The 24,165-nt window shown below is 43.7% G+C and overlaps 2 protein-coding genes across 3 annotated transcripts; one reads left to right on the forward strand and one right to left on the reverse strand.

Moving 5' to 3' along the window:
• Positions 1-69: 69 nt before the first annotated feature.
• Positions 70-4,035, reverse strand: cfap99 (cilia and flagella associated protein 99). Its single transcript, XM_037486710.2, has 14 exons — positions 3,496-4,035; positions 3,276-3,420; positions 3,091-3,185; positions 2,882-2,988; positions 2,612-2,798; positions 2,440-2,520; positions 2,101-2,169; positions 1,866-1,952; positions 1,671-1,759; positions 1,244-1,448; positions 959-1,100; positions 714-865; positions 430-635; positions 70-325 (listed from the first exon to the last, which is right to left on the reverse strand). The coding sequence occupies exons 1-14, from the start codon at positions 3,607-3,609 to the stop codon at positions 178-180; spliced, it is 1,827 nt and encodes a 608-aa protein (XP_037342607.2). The 5' UTR covers positions 3,610-4,035; the 3' UTR covers positions 70-177.
• A 477-nt stretch (positions 4,036-4,512) lies between these two features.
• Positions 4,513-23,989, forward strand: zfyve28 (zinc finger, FYVE domain containing 28). 2 transcript variants are annotated; one of them, XM_037487104.2, is made up of 14 exons: positions 4,513-4,915; positions 15,334-15,474; positions 17,906-18,043; positions 18,223-18,425; positions 18,580-18,669; positions 18,816-18,905; positions 18,995-19,096; positions 19,191-20,702; positions 20,973-21,068; positions 21,263-21,426; positions 21,517-21,633; positions 21,745-21,846; positions 21,968-22,071; positions 22,185-23,989. In XM_037487104.2, exons 1-14 carry the CDS (start codon positions 4,880-4,882, stop codon positions 22,314-22,316), a joined length of 3,027 nt encoding a protein of 1,008 aa, XP_037343001.2. In that variant the 5' UTR covers positions 4,513-4,879; the 3' UTR covers positions 22,317-23,989. The 2 variants fall into 2 exon arrangements, with proteins under 2 accessions (XP_037343001.2, XP_037343002.2); XM_037487105.2 differs by lacking the exon at positions 20,973-21,068.
• Positions 23,990-24,165: the final 176 nt, after the last annotated feature.

Below are 24,165 nucleotides of genomic sequence, written 5' to 3' on the forward strand. Positions count from 1 at the left end.
CTCTGTCTTTTCTCTCAGGCTTTACTGGCAGTAAAAGAAAGAGAGAGACTTGTTTCATCCATTGCTCCAAGCAAGAAAAATGACTCACAAAATCAGACAATGCTTACAACTTACTGAATTAGAGTCAGTTCCTCTTTATTTTGGATTCCATACTCACTTTGGTGTGTGTGTGTGCCCCTACGTGCTGCTGCCTGTTTTAGGCCTTCTTGCTTTCAGTCTTTGGCGCTCTAGTTGTTTCTCCTCGAGCTTCTTCTGCAGAGCCAAAACGGTGTCATCCTGTATCATCGCCTGGCGAAAAGCCAGCCTGGCCTTTCTCTCCTCTTTCCTGCAACATGCCAAAACCACCGTGGGTATTATGTATTCATATTCAACCCCTATGTTTCCCTCCTATACCATAAACGAGGAGTTGGAGTCAAACATTTTTCTGACCTACTGGCGGCCGCCTGCGCCAGCGCCCTGGTGTGAACGTTGATGTTGTCCAGCTTCTCCAGCAGCAGTCGCTTCTTGTTCTCCTTCTCCTCCAGGATGAGCTCACGCTTCTCATGCTGCTCTGCTTGCTGCGCCTCCTTCAGGAGGGCCAGACGCTCCTTCAGCTCCACCAGGGACATCTCTCCCAGCAGCTCGTGGCCCGCAGACTGACACGAGACAACAGATTCAAAGAAGGACGTGAATGTTTAGGTGCTGGATGGCGTCCGGCCTTTTTCGTCACTCACCTCTGTGTAGTCAAAGTTCCTGACTCTCAAAGGAGCGAGAGATTCTAGGGCGTGGATTTCTCGGATCACTTCGAACTTCCTGCTGAGCTCTGCTTGTGCTTCTTCCAGTGCTTGTCGAAGGAGCTCTCGTCTTTGCTCCGCCACTTCTTTCACTGCGGAGATTCCGTGAGGTGGATGAGATTGAAAAAGGAAACAGCGGAGAAGCGATGTAATCACGTGTGGTAGCACTGAGGCGGTGGGCCTACCTATGCTCTGCTTGAATTTCTGTAACTTCTCTTTTGCCACCTTTGAGTTCTTGTGTCCCTCTGCCACTTGTTGCACCAAGTCTCTCATTTCTTTTTCCTCCCGCAGTCTTTTCTCTGCGTATCTCCTCATCAGCGCAGCTGTCTAACAGAAAACACTTTAATCAAGCGTGGCTGTAAATCCCTTTTAAATGACTTGTTTAAAGCGACGCATCTCGTTACCCACTTTAAAGTGACGTGTAATCGTCTGTGCCGCTTGTTGTTAGCTGTCGAGCTGTCTTTACCCACCTCTTCTTTCTTCAGCTGAGCAGTCTTCTGGTTGCGTTCTATTAGGCGTGTGCGGGCCATAGCTGCCTCCTCGTAACTGATGCGTCCCTCCAGACGTCTACGCTCAATATTGGCCAGCTCCTCCTGAAGGTCCTTGTCACGCATCTCCTTCTGCCACTGGAGGAAAGACGAGGGGTCCCGTGCCCCCTCCACCAGACGATCCATTCTGTGTCACAGACGTGAGTCCCAAAAAAAGTTGACCTTTTTGTATTTGAGGAGATCAAGATCCTCCTGGCAGAATAGACCTGCGATTATTTTAATAATTTAATTTAAGTATTTCCAAGTAATCATTTCAATGTGGCTCTCATTCAAATTGGTTTGGCAATTCTAGTGCGCCGATGAATAAGCCCATTAAAAAATGTTCAGCATTAGCAAGTCAATATTGTACCTTTGCAGTTCCTCCTCCACCTCACGCTCATATAGCGCTCCCTGCCTCAAGATGGCTGCATTGTTGAGCTTGATGGGCCACATGTTATTCTAACGGAACCAAAAAGCACATGCCAGTGGATACTACGGCCACATCAGTCCATATCCATCACCATCACAGTGATCCCCTGGAGCAGGTGAAATAATAAGATCTCACCTTATTACTGGAGGGTAGTCCAGAGGAATGAAATGAATTAAACTTGAGTTTTGATTCCAAGTCCTCTTTAATCTGAGCCATCGTGCTCTGTAGGACAAATGACGGTTCATCAGAAAATGTGTACTCACTTTGAAATGTCTACTGACTCACTCAGCTGTAAATGTTCTCCATCTCGATATAAGTTAGCTCAGCTGTGATTTGATTATATTACTTGGAAAACCCATACGGCCCTCACCTTGGTGGTTTCAGATTTCTCTGGGTTCACACATCTGAACTGCTTCGTGTTTGCTTGAGAGAGAAGTTCCTTTAGTGAAAAACCAAGAGAATATCATTAGAGAGGCCCATAAAGAAAACGTGTTCTTCATAATAAACGGACAATAATCGTATATGCCGCATTAACTGAATGTACTGTATCTGGGCACTGAATGTAATTATATTTGTGCCTTTTTTGTTTAATTGTTGCATATGTTGTCTTCCTGTCAAACTATTTTTATTACAATGTTTATATGATGGAAATATATTTCCTTGTGTCATAGCCTTGTACCGATGGTCTCATTAAAAGCATGTATTGTACCTCAGTCTTTTGGTGGTTCTTTTGTTTGATCTCCTCCATCATCTGCATCTCTTTCGGAGACATGTATGTACTTTTTGGAACCTAAGAAGCACAAGCATTGTGAGTCTATTGCATCATCCACCCACCAATACAGCTGAAGAAAATATTGTATATAACTGTAAATGAGGCTGACTGGTTTTGATTTTCCCTGCAGCGGAATGAGCTCAGGTAGAGGCAGCGGCCGAGGTCTGGTGTGAGGGAACTTGGTGAGAGAGAACTCCTGAGGCTTAGTGGTTTTGATGGGGGATTTCTTGACCTGATTCCCGAGAGATATTTTGACAGCAAGCTGGTCCATGAGAATATCGATCTCAGGGCGCCATCTATTGGACAAATATTTGCATTAACTCTTTGCATTTTTTAAAATGTTGGTTTGCTAAAACATATTTTTCTGTTATTTTCTTACCTTTGTAAAGGGGAAATCAAGTGTTCTTCCACATAGAAAGCATCGTAAATAGTATTCCACTCATCTTGTATCCACGTTGTGAGATTTGTGAAGAAGAAAGTCAGGAACTACAGCCAAACACAATACACATTTAAACAAGGCTACAACAACAGAGCTTTTGATCGCTGGATATTTCCAATTACAACAAACTTATTGTAAAATTTCTTAACTGTGTGCATCTTCTTGATGTCCAGAGATCTGATGATGGTGCTAAAACGCTTAAGTCCAAGGTCATCCAAAGAAAACGTGGCGAGGTAACAGATGACTGGAGAACGGCATAGTAACTATATCAATGTGTGTCAGTGGAATACGTGTATAAATTCACATTCAAATTTGGATTAATTATTTTACTTACTGACAAATTGGCTGCGGTCACCTATGGATACGCGCTTCCCGTTCTGACCATAGAAGACATTGATGACTACGTCCAATAACGCTTTGTTCTCAATGCATCCGCAAACGACATCAAGTATGAACTTCTTATGCGTCGTATCCATGATCTGTGACAGATAACCTAATACATGAGACATCCAGGTGTCAGCACAAGCATGGGGCATTAATCTGAGTCTATTTACCTGCAGATCCTTTGAAGCATCTTCCATGAAGTCATCCAAACACTGCCTGCCAGCGCTGAACTTATCGAGCAGCACAATGGCCTCTGTGGCAAGTGATCCATAGCCCGATGCCATTTCGTATCGATCTGCAAAAAGTTAGTGGAGATTGATAACTGTGGTGAAAGGTCTTTGCTTGCAGAAACGCATGAAGAAATTAGGTAACGTGAGGCCTATCCGTCTTCAATTCTCACGTTGGTCTATAGAACGTATGAAAAAGTAACATTTGAGTTCTATCGTTCACTGAGACGGAAAAAAGGGATGCTATTAAAAGATAAATAGAAAGTCCAACGGAGAAGCTTGTTTTCAGCGCGAACAGTTGCAATGTTCAGTCGTTGCTTAGCAACACTATCGTAAACGGAAATGTATCCAACTCTTGTATGAGCCGGGCATTACACATTATATTTTTATTCTATGTTTTACTGTTGGGACGTTTCGTTTAAGATTTGAAATCGTTAAATGTTTTAATTCAACAGATGCAAATTTTCAGTGTGACAGTCTGATCCTTTGTTGCCTGCCATAACAATAATTATGACGTAGCATACTGTGACGTCGCGGCGAGCCAGGCGCTGCCTTAGCGTACTGTTGGAAATGCAATAACTACATAAACGAGATACATTCATAAAGGAAAGAGGAAACATGAACATCTGTGTGTGTTTTATGCATATACATATTGAAGGAGAAGGTGACTAACTTCACATCCAAGTTTGAGGGGTTAGCGGGGGTAAGCAAATTACTGAACAAATCACATGCAGAACTGGGTTTTTAGGTTTTAGGTTTTAAATCCTCTGGATTCCTACCATAATCTGATAAACATAAACTCATTTTTTCGGACGTGTAAAGAAAGTCATCAGATTTTAACAATAATTTACATTTAACATGCATACTCAAATATCGAATAGTTACTCAAGGATTCGAGCTGTGGTCGTATTTACAAGCAGCACGTGAAGGCATCATTCCCTGTGAAAGTGGGAGGTGGACGTTGTCATCGTGACTGTCATCCAGTAGCGTTAAAGGGGGGAAAGAGAACAGCAGAGCCGTCGCTGCTTCGTTCGTCTGAACCGTTGGGACTTGGAAAGTGGCCGGACGGGAGGGGGAGACTTGCAGCGGACCTCGGCATTCAGCGAAGATGGAAATAAGTCGTTGTTGTTGGTTGTCTACTTTGTGCGCCTTCCGAGCCGCGTTGTAACGTTCAGGGCAACTTGCCGTATATCTGTTTTTGGTGGGTATTTCCTCGCGCTGGGATCCACCGGTGAGAGCTAGCTTAGCAACCAGCCGCCGATACTGTCAGACACACAGGTACAGGACGGGAGGGTGCTCGGTGACAAAGGAAGGTGGCGAGGTGACGATGAACCGCTTTCGGAAGTGGCTGTACAAGCCCAAGGTAAGTTACCTCAGATTTTCGCTCTCTGTCAGCTCTGCAGTAAGTCATTTTTTTATGCATAGCTTTGGGGATAGCTAGCAGAAACAGCCGATCCGGGTTACGTTAGCCTGTGATCCCAACGTTACACTGTATTAACCAGCATCTCTCCCTTTTGTTGTTGTTGTTGTTGTTGTTGTTTCTTTTGTCGTCATGGCTAACAATGTTACAGCCTGACAAAGAGTTAAAATGACTGATTTACTGCTGCCTTCAGCTGGTATTGTTATGAATTTTAGGTAACGTGATTTCTTTTGGTATTGTAGTCCTAAATTCTTTGTAAAATCATAAAACTAATGAGCAGCAACGGCAACAATAGTGATTTTATATATATATATATCTATATCTATATATCTATATATATAATCTCATCCTTTTACAAAAAATAAAATGATTAATTGTAAATTCTATTTTAATATTATAATAAAAATGCATTTTATGACTCAATGTAACTTGTTCATTATCAATTTGGCTGAGGTTTTTTTCCCTCAATTTAAGGCTGTATGAAAAAAATATAAATTGCTTATACTGTCTGATTATATAATTCTATAACGTTAATACAAAGAAAATTAGAAAAATCTGAGAGGCTGGAACTTGGTCAAAAATAATTTTCTATCTAAAATGTTTTTCATTAAAAAATGAAACATGAGATGTTTAATTTAATAATAGTTTTTTTCTTCTTCAGGTTTTAATCAAATTTCTTGTTTCATCTGTGTTTCATTTCAATGGGTTATATTTGTTTGTTGATTGTAGAACGCATCGTAAACTGGATAAATTGTTAAAAGCAAACCCATCATATCCCCTGCTTCTCATGGACACAGAATTTGTAAGCATCATCATCTTATTTGGGCTGATATAATGGATGAGCTATGATTCATTTGAAGTGTGGAAACATGCCTGAGACAGCAGAAAAAGTACTGAAGGCTTGATCGCCTTGTTAAATGAACAGTTTAAATATGTGCCAACTGCAGCACTTTTAAAGTTCGAGTTAATGCAAATATTTCTCTAGGGAGTGAACTCTTAACTTTTGTGTTTTAAGAAGTTATAAAGCTCTCTGCTTAATGCAATAATTGGCATTCACGCTAAACTGCAAAGATCAGAGTAATTATTGATCGGTTTAACATTAATTTATGCTGCATCGTTCTAAAGTTCTACAGTCAGAGTTGAGTAACTACAGACAGTAAAAGATTTATTTTTAATTTTTTTTATTTGAGAAGCTGGTGAACCCCTCTTTTTAGAGAAGTCTGAGCCATGGATGTTGTAATGTTTAACTTGGGTTTATTCTCAATATTGACTCCATTTCATTTTAATATTTGCTGGGAAGACTTGGCAAAGAGTGTAATGATGCACACCATACTTTTACTGCCCATTATTCTAATGCACCTCTTGTTGACGATAGATACATCTGGTTGTTATCGGCTTGAAGATTTTTTTGCTTTATGGATGGAAAAAGAAAGAAATAGATTGCCTTAAACATTTTGTACTCCTTAAGACTATTTTAACTAATATTTTGAGAAAGAGGGGGAGGTTCTAGTTTATGTATCAGTGTCCAGAGCAAGTAGACAGGCCTGAACAACATTTGTTGTGTTTAATATATGGTATTATTTCAGTATATCTGCATAGCTACACATAAACACTTGCATCGTGCATTTCAGGAAAAAAAAATGAAGCGGTTGGTGACTAGTGCATTGTTTTGTTTCTTGACAAAGATTATCAGATGGTTTACTTATGTATTTCTCAAACACTTTAAGATTGATAAGTCACTTTCTGGTAATCAAAGACTGCTGTGTTTCCATATGAAACGTTAACCGTAATTGTGAGTTTTTGTAACTGTCGTGTCAGCCTTTGATTATAGATTGTCCACCTGCTCTTTACTTCTCAAACGCACCTGCGTCACACTTGTGTTCTCTGTTGAACCATTTTGCCGTCACAGCATTTTAGCGACCCGTTGTTGGGGTTAGGCCTAAGTGTTTTGGGGTTCACCAGAGTATTGTCACCCTTGTGAATGATTACTGGCTCTGAAGGGCTGTGCTATTACGTCAGTGCCTTTTTCTTTCAAATCACAGCCATGGTAGGAGCTAACAGAATTACACATAAGTCTGTGGGTTTAGATGATCAGTCCTGCATGATATGAGTGAAAAGAAAAAGGTATACACACCTGTAATTATGCCCATCAGTAAGAACAGACAAATGGAATGAAAGGAGGGTCCTGATCACAACAACCAAACTAGGAAGTAGTTTTTCATTTTCTACATTAAACTAATGTTCTCCTGGAGATGGAAAAGTGTTGAATCAGCATCTTCTCTTGACTGAAGAAGCGCAATTGAGATTTCTTGCTCTTTGCCCCCTCCCTTCCCCTACAGTGTGTTTAGAAAAAGAGTGTGCAGCGACTGGACAAGATGTACCGGTTTAGTGACTCTGTCATCAAGTGCGAACTTCTGTAAAAAAACAAACAACAACAAAAATAGTGTGGCAATGCACTGCAGGGAAAAAATCTGTCACTCAAGTTGATTCACCAAAATGCAGGATATTTTTCACAATTCTTAAAGTCCTTTCAATGGGTTTATTTCACCAGAGACCAAATGATTAACCAGAGATTTCTCTAAACAATTTTGGCTCACAACCTGACCTTTCACTTAAAATTCCGTAGGTAAACTTTTAAGATGAGTAAAGAAGCTTTGGAAAAATCTGCTTCAGCACTTCTCCCCCCCCCCCCCCCAACACACACACAGACCTAACAAAAATAAAATCAAGACCCGGCTGGCAGGTTTTCACTCTGCCAAAATGGTCACTTTATGCTCACGAACCTCTGTCATCAGAGGCGGCGTAACCGGTGGCGTGCGAGAGAGAGAGAGAGACGTCTGGAGGGTAAACCTGTGCTCCTCTCTGGGTTGTTATTTCATCGGGCATTCAGGAGCTGACCTTCAGCTCCGCTCCACCTCATCTGTCAGTGTGACAGGCTCACAGCTCGCATCAGGCCGGGTGCGCGCACCCCTATCTGCAGGATGCTACTAATTTGCCTTCCGTCCCCCCTCCCTCAACGGCCAGTTCAGCGCCGATAGTTTCTGCAGGCTTCCTTAGCGAAATGTCAAACGGACATCAGCCTGTAACAATCTCGCCTATTAGCAAGAAGCAGGAACCTAATGTAATGCTAATGTCTGATCACTTTGATAAGGTCACTGATTCTGGTAAAGAATATTATTGTATCATGGTCATTTTAGCATAAGACCATCAGTTTACATGTAGGATAGTATTTCAGTGTTTTGTCATGTCGTTAGTGATATTTTTAATTAATTAGTGTAACAAAAATGTGTAGCCACTTAAGAAAAATTGCTTTATGCAAATTGCATATGCAGCAAATCATTTTACATCTGAATGATGGATTGTGTTTAACATGGTCTTTATGCAGCTTTATCTGGAGTAAATAATAAAATAAAAGACATTTTTCAGCTTTCAGCAAAACAAACAACACTGCGCAAGGTCACCTCTTGGCAGTCCTTATTGGTGTACTGCATCTGAAGGTAATTGAAAGTCATATATCACTCCATTCCATCACAGCATTACAGTACAAAAGGTATATTAGTAGTCTCTATTTCCCCAAACTAGGTCTAATCATTATTTTCAACATCAATAAACCTGTCAAATATTTCATTAATCTTGTATTATAATGCATGTCAAAGAGGGACAGAAATCCTCCTCTCAATTCACTAAAGCCCAAGTTGTCATATTTCTATGTCTTGTTTGCTCCAGGCATACAAGTGATACTGTTTTTTTTATTTTTTTTTAATGACTTAAAAATCAATACATCATTACAATTGTCTTTAGGCTAATCATTTCAAATTCAAGTCAACTATGTCATTGTCAAGACTCCACAAGAGATGGTGTCTTCACTGTCAAAGTATTCCCAGCATGTCGACAGCTGATGGTTTCAACGAAGCAACTTATTTTTACTTATCACCCACCCAGAAGCCCTTTTTTTCCTTCTGTTGCCATCTGTGTGGGCCCTACTGGAAGTGCACATTGGAATTTGTTTTAGATGGGAATGTGCATCTATAAAGACATGGTTTTGGCAGCAGTAATGGCTTTGTGTGTTTTGATTTTAAAACGTTAAATATGTGTGGAAAGTAAGGCAGGTCCATGAGGGTTATGGATGACCGTGTAATGCTTTTGAAAAATCTGTCTCTGTGCTATTTAAAACCAAAGACACATTTTCAGGTCCATATTATCTTTCAGATGATTCAACTTAAACTCTGAGCAACACTTTTCTTTTCCTGGGACATATTTTGTCATAATTGCTAAGCCACAACTGCGTGACCGGCCTAGTTGTAGTTCCGTTTGACGTGGTTCAAGGCCACTTCTATTTTGCCCTTTGTCATTAACCACTATGCTGCTTTGTTTTCTATCAATATTGCTAACCTATCATTGAAATAACCGAGAGCAGGTACAGTGAATAAGGGCTTGTCCTTGCAAAGTTGATTCTGCACTGTTGGCACAGAGTCTGTGGAAGAGAGACCCGACAAACTGCTGAGCAGCGGCCGGTGCGGCTTCCTGTTCAGCCTGGTTTCTGGAGTTCTTTGTGGACGTCCCATTCTGCTTACCCACTGGCTACGGGGTAATTGATTTGGTGTCAGCTGCCGGGATTTAAGAGAGCTGACCCTAGTGCAGATTGAGACAGGCCCGGCGATGGAAGGCCTTTTTTAAATTCATTGCAGGTTCGGGGAACCGGGCGCTGCCGTCCGAGGTGTGGGGAAGCGATGATTGAAAGAAAATTGCTGTAAGAGAAGACTGAGATTTATCAGCTCGTCCCGGTATCGACTCGGAGGCTGCACTCATTTTCCACACCCAGTCTCTTATTGGCAATAAATGGTACCCCTCTCTGATCAAAGGCTTCAATTCCTCTTTTTCCTTCACAGGTGATAAGCAAACCATGCAGTCAAGGTGCCTTTTGTCTATATTCTGAGTCAGGAAGAGCCAGCAACCCCTTCTGCTTTAGGCTCTGTCTAATCAGCAGGGAAAGGAGGTGAACAGTAGCCCTGTGTTTGGGGGTTTAGATTTTAGCCTTTTGTTGCAGTTGGCGGGCGATACGATGAGAGGATGTCTCCCTTTTAGAAAGTGTTTCTACATAGTGGACTTGCTGATCTTATAACCACTTCATTTATGATAAACCTTTGATTTTCAATAGCTGGATATTGAAACAAAGTCTTATACTGTTATTTTAATATGCCCTTTTTAATAAAAAAAGCATGGTCTAAATGTTTATTAATACACGTGCTTGTCTGTGGAAAGACGTTAACAAAACTGCTCCTTGTTCATTGGTGCAATCCCAATAGCACAAGCATGTGGATTTAAATACATTTAATCTCGCTGGAGCGCAATTAAAAATGTTGTGTTTACACAATTTGTCGCACAGATGGCGTAGGGTGGAGGTCTGGACCCTTAGCTCTCAGGCACTGCTCCTAACAATGAAAGGTATGCAGACCGAATTAGCCTCACGCATGTGTGTCACGCACGTCCTCCGTTGTATAAACGGAACGTGGGTCCTAATTTTGACGGGATTTCCTGAGTGGGGGTCGTTGGGTTTGTCGGAGTTGGCTGAAGGAGGCGTGCATCTCTACCTCTTGTCATCTCTTCCTAAATCATATGCAACAAAAGAGTTGGTGATTTTTGTCAATCTAGAATATAACAACCAGCTCTGGATTGTATAACGACATTATTTCTTTTACTAGAACGTCCCTGTCATTTTACAATCTGGGGGAGGTGGGGTGTCCGGGACACAGCTTGCAGCCAACTAAAACCTGTGCGCCCCGTGTGTCATCTCAGCCTGTCGTGTTGTGGTCATTGCTTTGACCAAATGCCAGATTAGGGCAGCCCTGTGAGCTGAGACCAGCACACAGATTATGCCATCAGTCCAGATGGGCGGACCACTCTGAATGTATTGTGTCAATGAATTTTAATCTGTAGCCTGCTTTGGCTCCAACTTTCAGATGGTTAGTGTGGACACGCTGTACACAGCAGCCTGTGATCAGTGCCATCGATTTATACGCACATTTATTTAATAGAACATCTTAAATGTGATCATAAATGTGAAGGATTGGAGTTTGTGCCTTTTTTTAATTTTTTTAAAGGCCCCATCAATAACTGTAGCTGCAGAAAACGACACAGAGGTGAGGGTGGAAACAAAACCTCCTCATGCAAGCTGAACATGACTCAACACAACTGAATGCACTTAAGCATCACGCTGCATCTTCGGAAAGATTTTCCTTTTTTATTCTGACGAAACGTAATATAAATAATGGTTTAGGAAGTTTCCTTGTTTGTTACCAAAACAATTAGCTTACTCTAGCCCGGGCTTTTATGTTGATCCCTGAATAATAAATACGGTGATGAACGGTATCCGGGTGCTTTTTTATTTATTTTTTCTGACTGGATGAAGCAGAGTGAACTGGTTCCCCAGCCCCCCCCCACCCCCTCCACCCCACCCCCTCCACCCTGTACAATATTTGCTTCTGATCCTTGGAAGGCAGCCAGAAGGAAGCAAATTGAGCCTGGAATAGAGTATGGAGGCCAGAGGCGAGCTTTCTCATAAGTCCCTTAAGTGGGCTCGGTACGCACGCACCGATGCTGCGGGCGGTCGTCCAGCCTCACCGTCCAGAATCATCGGCTCAAGGAAAAAGGCTCGCTGAGATGGTGACTTTTTTTTTTTTTTTGGCTCTAACTCTCTTTGATGGGTCACACTGTCATCACCCGTTATTTCACAAAACAGACAGTCATTGTCAAACAATGCGATTTGAGGGGGCCTAACGGTAATTGTCACTGTGGATGAAGTTGTGGGAGAGTCGTCTGAAATGATGGCTTTGTGACCGCGTTGGCTGTAGTTTGAGTCATTCGGAAGGGAGGGCACCCAGGACTGCAGCTGTATATCAGGAGAGAGGAGCGGAGTCTGCTGAATCATTGCCTCACTAACACCAGGCACAGTTAATGGGAGTGATGACACAAGTCCCAGGTTCAGGGGCCAGATCCCCATGTTGACATTTGAATAAAAGTTTAAATTACCATTGTAGGACAGCATTGCTTTAAAGAAGTTTATTTTTTAGCGTTGCAGTCTTTTTTCACACATTGGAGGTTTATGAAGTTGGTTTTCTTTGTCATTTCTTTCAGCCATTTACTTATGTGTCATGTATATTCCAGTCTCCAAGTCTCTTGACCCTGTGCCAACCTATTTCATGTAAGCAAACTGCTCGCCGTTTAGGCTCTGGTTACACACTCAAACCGCCGTTGCTACCGGTAAAGCAGCATTTCTTGAATATTTCCTGCCATTGACTCTCCCCCAACCCCCCTGCCCCCCCCCCCCCCCCCCCCCCTCGATGCAGCGCTGCAGGATTGTTCTCTCTTGTGTGAGGAATGCAGCAGAAGGAAACTATGGGATGGCGCCTGTATAAAATACTTCTTTTCTTCCTGCTAATATTCATTTCAAAATGAATGCCATCAATGCCATCAATGCCATCTTTTGCAAGAAGGCTGCCTTTCACCGTCTCCCACACTTGTTTCCTGTTTGGTCATCATGGCATTCGCAATAGACTCACTCATTGTAGTGCGGCCTGACTGGTGATATCATTGCCTCCCTCGCTGTCAAAGAATACATTTGAATGTAAAGATAAATGAATTATTTTTACAGTGTTTTTAATTTTTTTTTAAATATATTTCCTTTTGTCTGTTCCCATTAACTTACACATTCAGAAACTCCCATAAATGGATTTCCATGTTTTTAATGCCAATGCATTAATGAAATGACTATTTTTCTTTTGACTTTGACATAAGACCATTACTGTTTCCTATCTTTCCAAAGTACACTTGGAAAGATAAGACTTCTGTAAAACAGAATCAGAGTCACCTCTTTCAGTTTGGATCGGATGCGGTTTTCTGCACTGCATTGTGATGACATGACAGAGACATCAAAATGCACGCTCAAGAACAAAATGTGCAGCGATATTATTGATTTTGTTTGTGGAACAACGTGGGTTTTGTGTCTGCAACTAAAGTGTCCTTGAAGGAAATAAATGCCCATCTGCTCTAATCCAGCCTTGCTATTCTGTAACTCCTAGTGCTGGTTGCGTCTGAGAAATCAGGTATCACGCAGTAAAGGATTATTTCAGATGTTCCAAAAGCATGAGATTGAAATAACATGTAGATTCACACAATATATTCATTCCCATGTTAGTTATAGTCTAGTGACATCGCTCAGTACTCAACACTTATACTAAAGTATAACACTTTAAAATCTGTTGGAAATAAATGTCCTCCCCTTACAGGAAAAAAGAAAGTAAGTACCTCAGCTGTAGGTTATATCTCTGGCTTTTCTCCTCACTGGTTGTTTCATTATTAATGACAGAGAGAGAGCAAGGGAATGGCACCATGTATCATATTCAGAGGGAGAAGCGAGGGCCCACGAGGAGAGCATCACGCAACGGGAAGCACTGCAAACTTGAGGGTAAACGGTCCTGGTTTGACCTCATGAAGTGTGTTTCCAAGCTGTTGACGCGGGCAAAATGAGCCGGTTTACGGATTTCTCAGTTTGCACAGTCACGCCGTCCTTCATAAGCTCCAGGGCCGTCATCGGGTACGTGTGGTTTGTGATGGTGCAAGGTGGCACAGTGTCGCTTTTTTTTTTTTTCATAACCATTAACCCCAGGATGTTTGTGTGATTTAAAAAAAAACGAAAAGGTACTTGATTGTGCTGCGGACGTGTTATTTTCATTTAGGGTAGGTCTGAGCAATAAGCAGGATCAATTGTTTTGTTCACACTTTGGTCGTTGGTGTGTCTCTTCCCTACCTTGTTGTTGTCGTCGTGTGTGTGTGTGCTTCACGCCGCAGCTGAGCCATTTGCTGTGCTGTTCCTCCCCACTGAGGGCAGCATGGTGGGAGATAATGACATAAATCCTCTACGAGGGCCGGCCTCTCTAATTATACCCCTGCTTCTGGGGAGCATTTGCTCTATATTAGCCCTTTTTTTTGTTAACTCATCTTGTCAGGATTAATGCCATTTCCTAGCACTGTGTTTTAGGCGTGACTCTTGGTACGACCCACGTCTTGGTTTTGCTCATAAATCTCTAGAAAACAATCTGTTGTTAGGGTGGCCTATGCAACGCCCTACTTACCTGATTTTATTTTTACCCCCACAGATTGGAAGCATGTTGCTGTATTATGCGCTCTTAATCTTGGCGCTGTATCGCCTGGACGTGGCTGCTCCTTCTAAATCACTACATCTTATGGCTGAAATGCACTTATTAAAAGTCTCTTTGGATAGAAGCGTCAGCTAAATGACATGTAGATAAACCATGAAACTAAGATATTACAAGAGAACATGGTTTATAACTCACATAAGGTCACTAAAAGAGTGCTGACACAAACAGTCCACCTGTTAAACACCAAAGTGCTGTAGGTGGTTGTTGTTACCAGGAGGCTTGCAGAACATGATTAGTAAGTCATGTGTTAACCTGACCACAGCTTAACGCTGGTTTGCTTGAGAATGAATGCAGCCGCCTGAATGTGTAATTCACTCATTCCATGTCTGACTCTGTAATTCACTCATGCAGAGCTCCAAGTCGTGGACATGTTAATTCTCCTAGTGCCCTGCACATGGAAACTTGTGTAATGAATGAACAAAGGTCCTTCCCCCGAGCAACTTGTAGACCTGATGGCCAACACGGAGCACATCCAGTGTCATTCCTCACTGCATGGTGGCCGGGTTTCCTCAATGCGTGACATCATTTGCTACGTTTTGCAGATGAAATGAATAATTGACGTACATTTACGAAATTGCAGGGCTTTGGACACTGGGGTCTTTATTCACATCAGAGTTTAGTTAGATAGTGTTTCTGTCATCCCCTGATAACAGAAAAACGGTTAATGTTGTCTCTCCACTTCAGTTATTCTGGCTTGACCTGGCCCATTTTTTTTTTTGAATTGAATAGAAATCTGGTTTGCGTCGATATTCACAAATTCCCTCTGCTAATAACTTTTTTGTAGTTTGCTCTGATGATTTGCCAGCTGTTGGAGCTCAGATACTGTATGTGTCCACGGATTAATGACTACTTAGTAAAATGCCCATTGCTGTGATCTAAGCAATGTTCACTAAAGCCAACGTATTCCGATATACATTTAAGATTTGATGGCTAGGTTAGGGTGGTTATTTACAGCAACTATTAACAAGCATATTGATAGATATCCAGTGACAGAAATGCCCAATGTCATGCTTCAGCTTTTTTACAAATGTGGAAGTTCCTCACAATCTTCATTCCACGCATTGCTTTGTCCGCGTTGTTTCTTAGAAGCCGCTCCACAGGTTTAGAAAATGACATCCCTCTGTGTTTGTGTTTTGTGTGCAGAGGACGGACCCTCAGCTCCTGGCCCAGTTCTACTACGCCGATGAAGAGCTGAACCAGGTGGCCACGGAGCTGGACGGCCTCGACGGCCGGAAAGACCCTCAGAGATGCACCCTCCTGGTCAACCAGTTCCGCTCTTGTCAGGTCAGCAGCGAGAACATATTTATTTTAATTTCGTTGAGGATAAACAAATATTTATTAGCGTAACTTCATTCATTCGTCGCGAACAAAACCAAGAAATAGCCCGGAGTTTGAGTGGAGTTGGAGGACAGGTTCACAGTATTTAAAGTGAGATCCCAAAAATGAATGTTGCAAGATGTTTTGCTTGCTGTTCGTACTGAGCATTAAGACGTCCCCATGCACTCAGAATAACAGGTGACAGAGTCCACAGTCTTCACTTTCCGCAATAAAGTAATTAAAATGTGTGTAACTGTCTATCTTATACACAGTGCCAGTCCTTTAAGTAGAAAACTCTTTATGATTTCCAGTGTTGTTCCATTCAACGCCATCTGAGTCCATTCTCGACTTCAATCCTGTCAGTGACCTGCGCTTCAGATTAACCCTTTGATTCATTTTGGCACAGAAAGAGGACTTTCACTGAGGGCACATTAGTAATGTTGGAATGATTACATTAAGCAGGCCCTGTTTCACCTCGTCACGACTGAGACAAATTCTTATGTTTATTTGAAATTGTTTTCATTTCATTATCACGCGATTGGATCTTTTTGTGTGTCACCTGGGAGCTAAAAATAGACACTGCCCTTATCATCCCGTTCTGGAAGCGGGCGTGGTGATATGACCGTTCCCTCGCTTCACATCGTTTGGCCAGGGTTCTGGCATCAAGCAGTTTTGCTGATAAGATGAGATGAGATAAGTCGACTTTGTTTGGTGCAGTGTGTTTAGTGAGCTGTTAGTAAATGGTTACACGAGCAGCCTCTTCGGACGAGAGGCATTTTATATAAATGTAGCTTTGATTGAGGGAGCTAATGTATAGAAGAAGAAAAGATTCAGGTCAGAAATATCTTCTCATCAGTTTGGTCTGGGTCTTTTTACGTGGTCACAGCTGAAAAGGAGCTTAGAAGGGGTTGCTGTGCATGACCGATGGCTGTCATGCTGAGTCACGTTGGTAGAGCTGGAGGTGGTGGCGCGAGGTTGTCATCTGGCCCGTTGTGCCTCAGCCTCCCCCCACACGGGGGGGAGAACCACTTAATAAGGTCATCGCTTGATCCCCAACTGTTCAGTCTGTTTTCCTTCTGACTATCTGTCACCTGGTTTTTCTTTGCAATGTCTTTCTCCTTCTCCTAGTTCCTCTTCTCATTTGATCATATTTTGTATATGAAAATCCTTTTTGTCATCACCTGGTATAGGTTTTTCATCTGAGGCAGTTGAACGACTAGCTCATGTTAAGATGTCTCTGTACGTCTAGTGTAATGGGGCTCAGCACTCTTTCTTTCTTTTTTTTGTTGTTGAGGAGAATGAATCAAGCAGTATGATACCGCACAGCCCTCGGGCCCCAAGAGCATGAGGGCATGTGCACTCATGCCAACGTTTTGCACTCTAACCTGCCACTGCTGCTAACGGCTCTTATTCATGGGTCTCCGTGGGGGTTGATGGCATGCTGCTCATGTTATGTTGGCACGGCTGTTCCCACCGTGCTGCCTGCTGGAACAGGCATGTGTGTGTGTGTGTGTGTGTGTGTGTGTGTGTGTGTGTGTGTGTGTGTGTGTGTGTGTGTGTGTGTGTGTGTGTGTGTGTGTGTGTGTGTGTGTGTGTGTGTGTGTGTGTGTGTGTGTGTGTGTGTGTGTGTGTGTGTGTGTGTGTTTTGAGATGGACAAAGATTGGGTTAGGTAGCGTACACGAGAGACTGAGGAAGATAATAGATCAGAGGTAGTGAATGGAGGGAGAGGTAGAATCTAAAAGGGATAGAAGCCAGTCTTTTGTCAGGCACAGGTAGTCTCTACCCTCCACGATGGTATGAAACCATGGTTATCCTCGAGGTCCCCTGCTGGGTGACTCTCACAGACACTGGGGTGGTACCCTTGCCGGGCCAAGCTACACACACACCCACACATACACACACAGCCCACAGGCACAAAGGAATCAGTGGTTAAGCTCTCCTTCTTAAAGCTTTTTAATCTTCCTCCTCGGGCCCAGCAGAGAAAGTCGCAGGGCTGTGCTTGACAAGATTACAGTGCACAGTGCAGCTGCAGTGGAGTGAAAGGCTCATTGTAAGCCTTTGTTATTATGGCTGTTGTACATGCCAGCGGCACATCAGCTCTTGATTAGCTCTTGCTGCATGTGACACTGCATTTTCACTGCTAGAATTATGTGCTTAAGTTTTGTGGTTTTTATAGCAACTGTAACTGCACAGGCTGTAATAGTTTCATGTACATATCAGTTTTTATTCACGTCCTAATCAATGGTATTTCCACGCTGTAAAACAATTGCCGTCTTGAAAGGGATAAAGCCGTAATTATCGACCAACCCTCAATTCCACACTGAGAACAATGAATAGTTTTTCCCTCAAACTAGTTTCTTCAATTTTATTTTCTGTCACTCCTTTGCTCATCTGCAGGACAGTGTGTTGAACATTATCAATCAGATCATGGATGAATGTATTCCCGAGGCCCGGGCCAACAGAGACTTCTGCGTCAAGTTCCCGGAGGAGATTCGTCATGACAACTTGGCAGGGCAGCTGTGGTTTGGGGCTGAGGTACTGTATTCCCTTTAGCATCAGTCCAGAAGAAAACAACCTTGCAGAAATCCTACACATGTGCACAACAGTATTGCATTCATTTTTACAAATGTGTTTATTTGGGTGTCAAGTGTACCATTGTAAACCTATATCTCTAGCCCGGGGGAGGTGATTCATAATTGTTTTTCCTTGCGTAGTGTTTGGCTGCCGGCTCCATCATCATGAACAGGGAGATCGAGAGTATAGCAATGAGGCCCCTAGCTAAGGACCTTACACGTAGCCTGGAGGAGGTACGCAACATGACCAGAGACCAGGCCCTGAGAGACCTCACCTTGTACACTGACCGCATGAAGGACGCATTGCGACACTTCGACGGCCTTTTTGCTGAGTTTGAGCTCAGGTAAATGAAGGGTCACACATTATTGTCAATTGCAGCAATAATAATCCCATTGTATCATCTTCAAAGATATATTGATAAGAATAAGAATATTGCCAACAACAAAGTTGTGGGTCATTACATTTTAATTTTTAATTTTCTTTTCTTCCGTTTCCAGCTATGTGTCAGCCATGGTGCCTGTGAAGTCGCCCAAAGAATACTATGTACAGCAGGACGTGATTGTGCTCTTCTGTGAGACTGTAGAAAGGTGAGTTTACTGAGGAATGTTTTGAAGAATTACAGCCTATAGAACACAGCCAGCCTTATCTGGAAATTAGCAAAGTTTAAATAATCTTTGGATATAATATGGTTGTATAACCATGACGTTTTTTTTCCCTTCTTTTTTTCTCCAAGGGCCTTAAAGCTGGGCTATCTCACACAAGACATGATCGATGACTATGAGCCTGCACTGATGTTTACAATTCCCAGACTAGCCATTGTATGGTAAGTGTTGCCTGTCCTTTCCATTCTTCCACCCACTTCCTTGTGTCCTCCCTTCTGCTCGCTTACAGAATTTTAAACATATTTTTTAGTGGGCTGGTTGTGTATTCAGAGGGACCTCTCAACCTAGACCGAAAATCAGAGGACATATCTGAGCTCTTCCGGCCTTTTCGCACTTTATTGAAGAAAATCAGGTACTTTTTGTCATTCATCTTCTATTTTGTATCTTTCTAAATGATTATTATTCCTCTATCGGTATGACACAACTGTCTTAAAATTCTTTTACAGAGACCTCCTCCAGACCCTGACTGAGGACGAGTTGATATCACTAGAAAGAAATCTGTGTATCACCCAGGACGGAGATCTGTCGGTAGGCCAGGGGCAGGCCATGGACTGCTCACCAGCTCCAGTCCAAGAGAATCCCTCGTCCTGCAGCCCTGCTAAGGACACTTACAAAGGGGAGAGTGAGGGTGAAAAAGAGCATCTGGCTCCATTGGTCTGCCCCAGCCAGGAGGAGGACCTGGCGGAAGTGGAAAAAGGTTGGGAGGAGGTTGAAATGGGAGGAGAGGAGCAGGAACCGGGCCTGCTGTGCGAGGAGGCGGAGGAGGCGGAGTTGGCCTGTTCTATGCAGTACGACGAAGAGGAACTTGAGCAGCTCAACATGATGGTGTACCGCGTAGGGGACGAGATGTCCACCTTTCTGTCGCCTCCAAGCCAGGGTCACTCGCCAGCACGCAACCTCCACCGAGGAGAGGCGGGAGGCTCCAGTGGCTCTTCTAGCACCGAAGCCTCTCCACGCAGGCTCCTGGGGGGCCGGGGAAGGACAGGCATCTATTTAGAGGAGGAGGACAAGGTCTTCCACATGGAGGACCTTGACGCGGAGGGAGACGGCATCGCCAGCATTTCAAGAGAGGCCTGTCGTTGCGTCGCCTCTCCCGCCAAAGCACACGAGTCTGCTCCTCCCGTGCAGAGCAAGCTGGGACCGCAGCCGGGCTGTGCCAGGAGCGGCCGCCGGGACTCTGCCGCCCAGTCGGAGCAGCCTTGCCCGCGGCCACGAGGCCCGAGCACTCACTGTCCCAAGGCAAAGCACCCTCCTCCTTGCACTTCTGCTCCCGGCTCTGAATCTGTGCCTTACGCCAATGGGTGGGAGACGGGCTTGGAGGGGACCGCGTCTGAAACGGCTGAGGTCATCGCCCACCGCATGGGCGGGATGAAGCTGTCCGCCACGGTCATCTTCAACCCTCGTTCCCCCACCTCCACGGAGCTGTCCGTGGACAAGCTGCTGCTGCCTCGGCCGGCCCCCTCTGAGATTGAGTCCTGTGGCCCTCTGGTGGCCACTCACTGCCTTCTCAACTCCTGTGTCTGCTGCGGGAGCTGCGAGGACGGCCATGAGGACGCCATCGCCGCAGAGTCCACCGGACTCAGGGGCCTGGCCCTGGGGTTAGATAACCTGTGTAAGACGGCAGCCCCCAGCGCCGTCTTCCGGTCGGCTGCTCGCCGGCTGCCCGCACAAGGTCACGAGCGTGAGCTCGCTCGGTTGACTCCGCCTTCTTCAGGCTGGTCTGCAGAGAACCTGGAAGAGGGTTCAAACTCACCGCTTTGTGAGGAGTGCCTGGTCGTGGCTCCATGGCTGGGTCATCCGCCTCGTGACTTTGGCTCCCGTGGAGGGGGCGGGCCCTCCCCGTGCAACCACCAGCTGAGTAACGAAAAGGGGCAGCAGGCCCCCGGAGGCCGACAGAGGGACGAGGAGACGGATAAGGACAAGCCAGGGACTAAAGTCTTGGTCAGGACGAGCTCCAGGTATACTTTCATTTATATAAGCCCTTTAATTAGCTTTTGGAGTAATTGGGGGAAAATAGGATCTTTGCACAATCTTGCGTTGATGTAAATGCGTTTATTTGACCATTTTTTGTCACATTTTCTTTTACTTTCATCAAGTATCTCTTGTTTTACACTGTACCTAATGTTGCCTGTGTTGTTGTTTTTTGCCATTACGTTTGTCTACACACTTTTCTTTCTGTACTACTTATATCCATCCTCTTTTTTTATTATTTGTTTGGTTGTTTTTAGTTTTCAGGGCTCTCCCCTCAGCTCTGTTTCAGGTAGTGACTGTGACAGTGTGTCGGTCACCACATGTAGTCTGTCAAGCAGTCCATACACCCCCAGGTAACCCATCCCTCATGAAAGTGTCTGTCGCTTTTATATTCATGAGTGCCTTTTTCCTGCCCGCCCTCAAAAATCTAACTTGAAAAACATTATTTTATTTCATGTGCTTTTATTCTTGTCAAAGCATTTTTAACTTTGAGATTGAAATCTTGACTGGATGAAATATGATTTTAAAGTCTTATCACTCCCTCCAGCCCCGTAAGCAGTCTGACCCCCAGCTCAGGGATGTCAGAAGACCAGGACCATCAGGAGATCCAGCTGGCCCTGCAAAATGCCAAGCTGGCTGCAAGGAACAAGATCCGATCGCGCTTCCACAGCAGCAGTGATCTTATCCACCGCCTCTTTGTCTGTATATCAGGTAAAATCTCCACTGTTCGTCCGGCTCCATCCACCCTTTTTCTCTGGTCCTTATTTGAGACATCCAATATTTGTTGCTGCTGTTACACAGGTGTTGCCGATCAGCTGCAGACCAACTATGCTAGTGACCTTCGCAGCATCCTCAAGACTCTATTTGAAGTCATGGCAACCAAGTGTGAGGAGGGAGACAACGATAACCAAAAGAAAGGTGAGGGACCTGTCTTATGTATACCTCATACGATACATACATACTCAAATGTCTTTAAGAGGGTTTTTTAATTGGCTTGTAAAGATGTATTATTTGTACTGCGTCCATCAGGACCTGTTCTGCGTAGTGCTGTGCTGGAAGACTGTGCCCTCTGTCAGGAGACCATTTCCACATCTGAATTGGCAGCCAAGGCCCGGGACGGACAATTTGAAGGTCAGAAAAAATACGCTTACAGTTTAGTTGTGTTAATCGGTTCCTTTTGACCCTTTTACCTGCAGCAGACGGGCTGATGGCGACAGGCCTACTTTGTGTTAACTGTTTCTCTTCTCTGTAGATCCTCCAGACTGGGTCCCAGATGAAGCCTGCAACTCTTGCATTGCCTGCAAGGCTCCCTTCACAGTCATCCGCAGGAAGCACCACTGTAGAAGCTGTGGAAAGGTACAATGACTCTCAGTCTGATGGCCGATTCCTCAGTTTAATGTGTAGTTGATCCAACTGGTGATGCCTTGATATGGGTAGTAACTGATGCGTCATTCACTGTGTCATTTCAGATCTTCTGCTCGCGCTGCTCCTCCCATTCTGCCCCTTTGCCTCGGTATGGCCAGGTGAAGCCTGTCAGGGTTTGCACACACTGCTACATGTTTCACGTCACACCCTTCTACAGCGACAAGGCCGGCATCTAACTCCACGTTGTCACCCGAAGCACACATCCCGCCACAACAAACACATGGAACGGACCGATCCAGGGCTGTGCAAAGCAATCGGCACTTTGCTCTGGTATGCTTGGCGGTCGTCACTGTACCTGCTGAGCAGGGCCGAGCGCGAGGCCCGTTACAGACGACAAACCACAGACGAGACACGCACGCACACACGAGTGAGGATTCAACGTGCTGTTGTTGCTTCGGAGAGGCTGGCAAACAAATGGTTTGATTTCAGTGCCCAGCTAACGCACAAATGCCTGCCTGATTCTATAGAGGTGTAAAGGAGAGAGGGGATAAACAGACAAGAACATATTTTGAACTGGCTTTGTGCAAGAAGCCTCTCTAGCAGTTTGCAGCACAAATTGGGAACAGGTCACATTGTTTGATTTGTCTCTAGGTGTAAATGAAAGGACTTGTGAAATATTTTCCTATGCTTTTGCGAGCTTCCTACATCTGTGCCAGGACTCCCACAGGACTTGGATTACTCAAAAGAATGTAAATCATGATACCCATGTAAAAAGGATTAATCTGGTAATAGCTAAACTATGATGTCTTCAGTACACATTTGCTATTTATATCGGAACTGGAAAGAAAACCCCACCACACCACCAGTCCTTTTTAAAGCAAAAATGAAAAACAGACGGCTTTTATATTAAGATTATTTAATGCTCTTTTAATGGCAATGAATGTACAATTCACTTTGTGAATATGCGTCACGGTTACAAAAAGGTTAAACGTTGAGCTCTTTATGGCTTTGCCCACGGCATGTATGTTTCCTCTGAGGACTGCACACTGAGACGGTTAAAAGGGATCCCCGAGTCATCACATTCGGCTCCTGAAGGCCCTTCCGAGTGGAGAGGTGACCTCGACCTTGCTCAGTGCCCTCATCGCAATGTTGTTTACTATTGTGTCCTGAACCAGAGGCCTTCTAAAGTGCCGGCCTAGGGACTACAGGCCGATTGTTGCCCATGGATTTCCCTTCCTACTCGTGCTAAAGTGCAATATGACGACTAATTGCAATGGTCCCGCACATTTTAGAGACAACACTTGGCTATTTAAATTGTAGTAAAAGGCCAATTTTGAGGCGATGAGTGCAGATTTTCCTTTATACTAGAATATTTGTGCCGTTGGTTCTGGTTGGATTGTTAGACAGGATTGGATATTTCGTTTCCAGATGACATCATTTGCACCGGTCTTCCTTTCTGCTTTTTGAACCCGCTTCCACTGATAAACACGAAGTATCTTCCATGCTCGTGATAACACGCAGTTTGTGTCTGAAAGGGTCAAAAATATGGATTTTTGGGCAAGACCAAACTATCACATGTCCATTCTGCCCTCACCTAAGCAGTTTCTTAGGCATTGCATAATAGAAACCACACATTGCTCTTCGATCAATTTATTTTCAGCAAAATTGTATGAACTCACTTTTTTTCTTTTTTTATAAAGAACAAAAATGTGAAGCTATTATTACTATAATGTATAATACAAGTAATTATTCAGTAATTAGCGGGTGGTTCCTCCACTTATTGTTTCAAAGTTTGGTCTTATTTTGTAAAAATAATCTTCATGATGAGAGCTGTGTAAAATCAACAAATGAATTATGTTATATAGTTTTAAATGCGATTGTATATTGAAATAAATTTACTTTTTCCTGTTTAAAATGTTGACTGATAACTTCTTTCTTTTTACTTCCAAGTACCTTTTTGAATTTCTGCTTTTAAATGTCAGTAGATTTGTGTCCTGGATCGTACACATAATCTAATTTAAAAAAGAGCCTGACTGCCTCCCAATCGGTGATGTCATACCGAGTTACAGTTCCATATAAATATAA

This window comes from Pungitius pungitius, chromosome 14 (genome assembly GCF_949316345.1).
Source record: "Pungitius pungitius chromosome 14, fPunPun2.1, whole genome shotgun sequence".
NCBI classification, from domain to species: domain Eukaryota; kingdom Metazoa; phylum Chordata; class Actinopteri; order Perciformes; family Gasterosteidae; genus Pungitius; species Pungitius pungitius.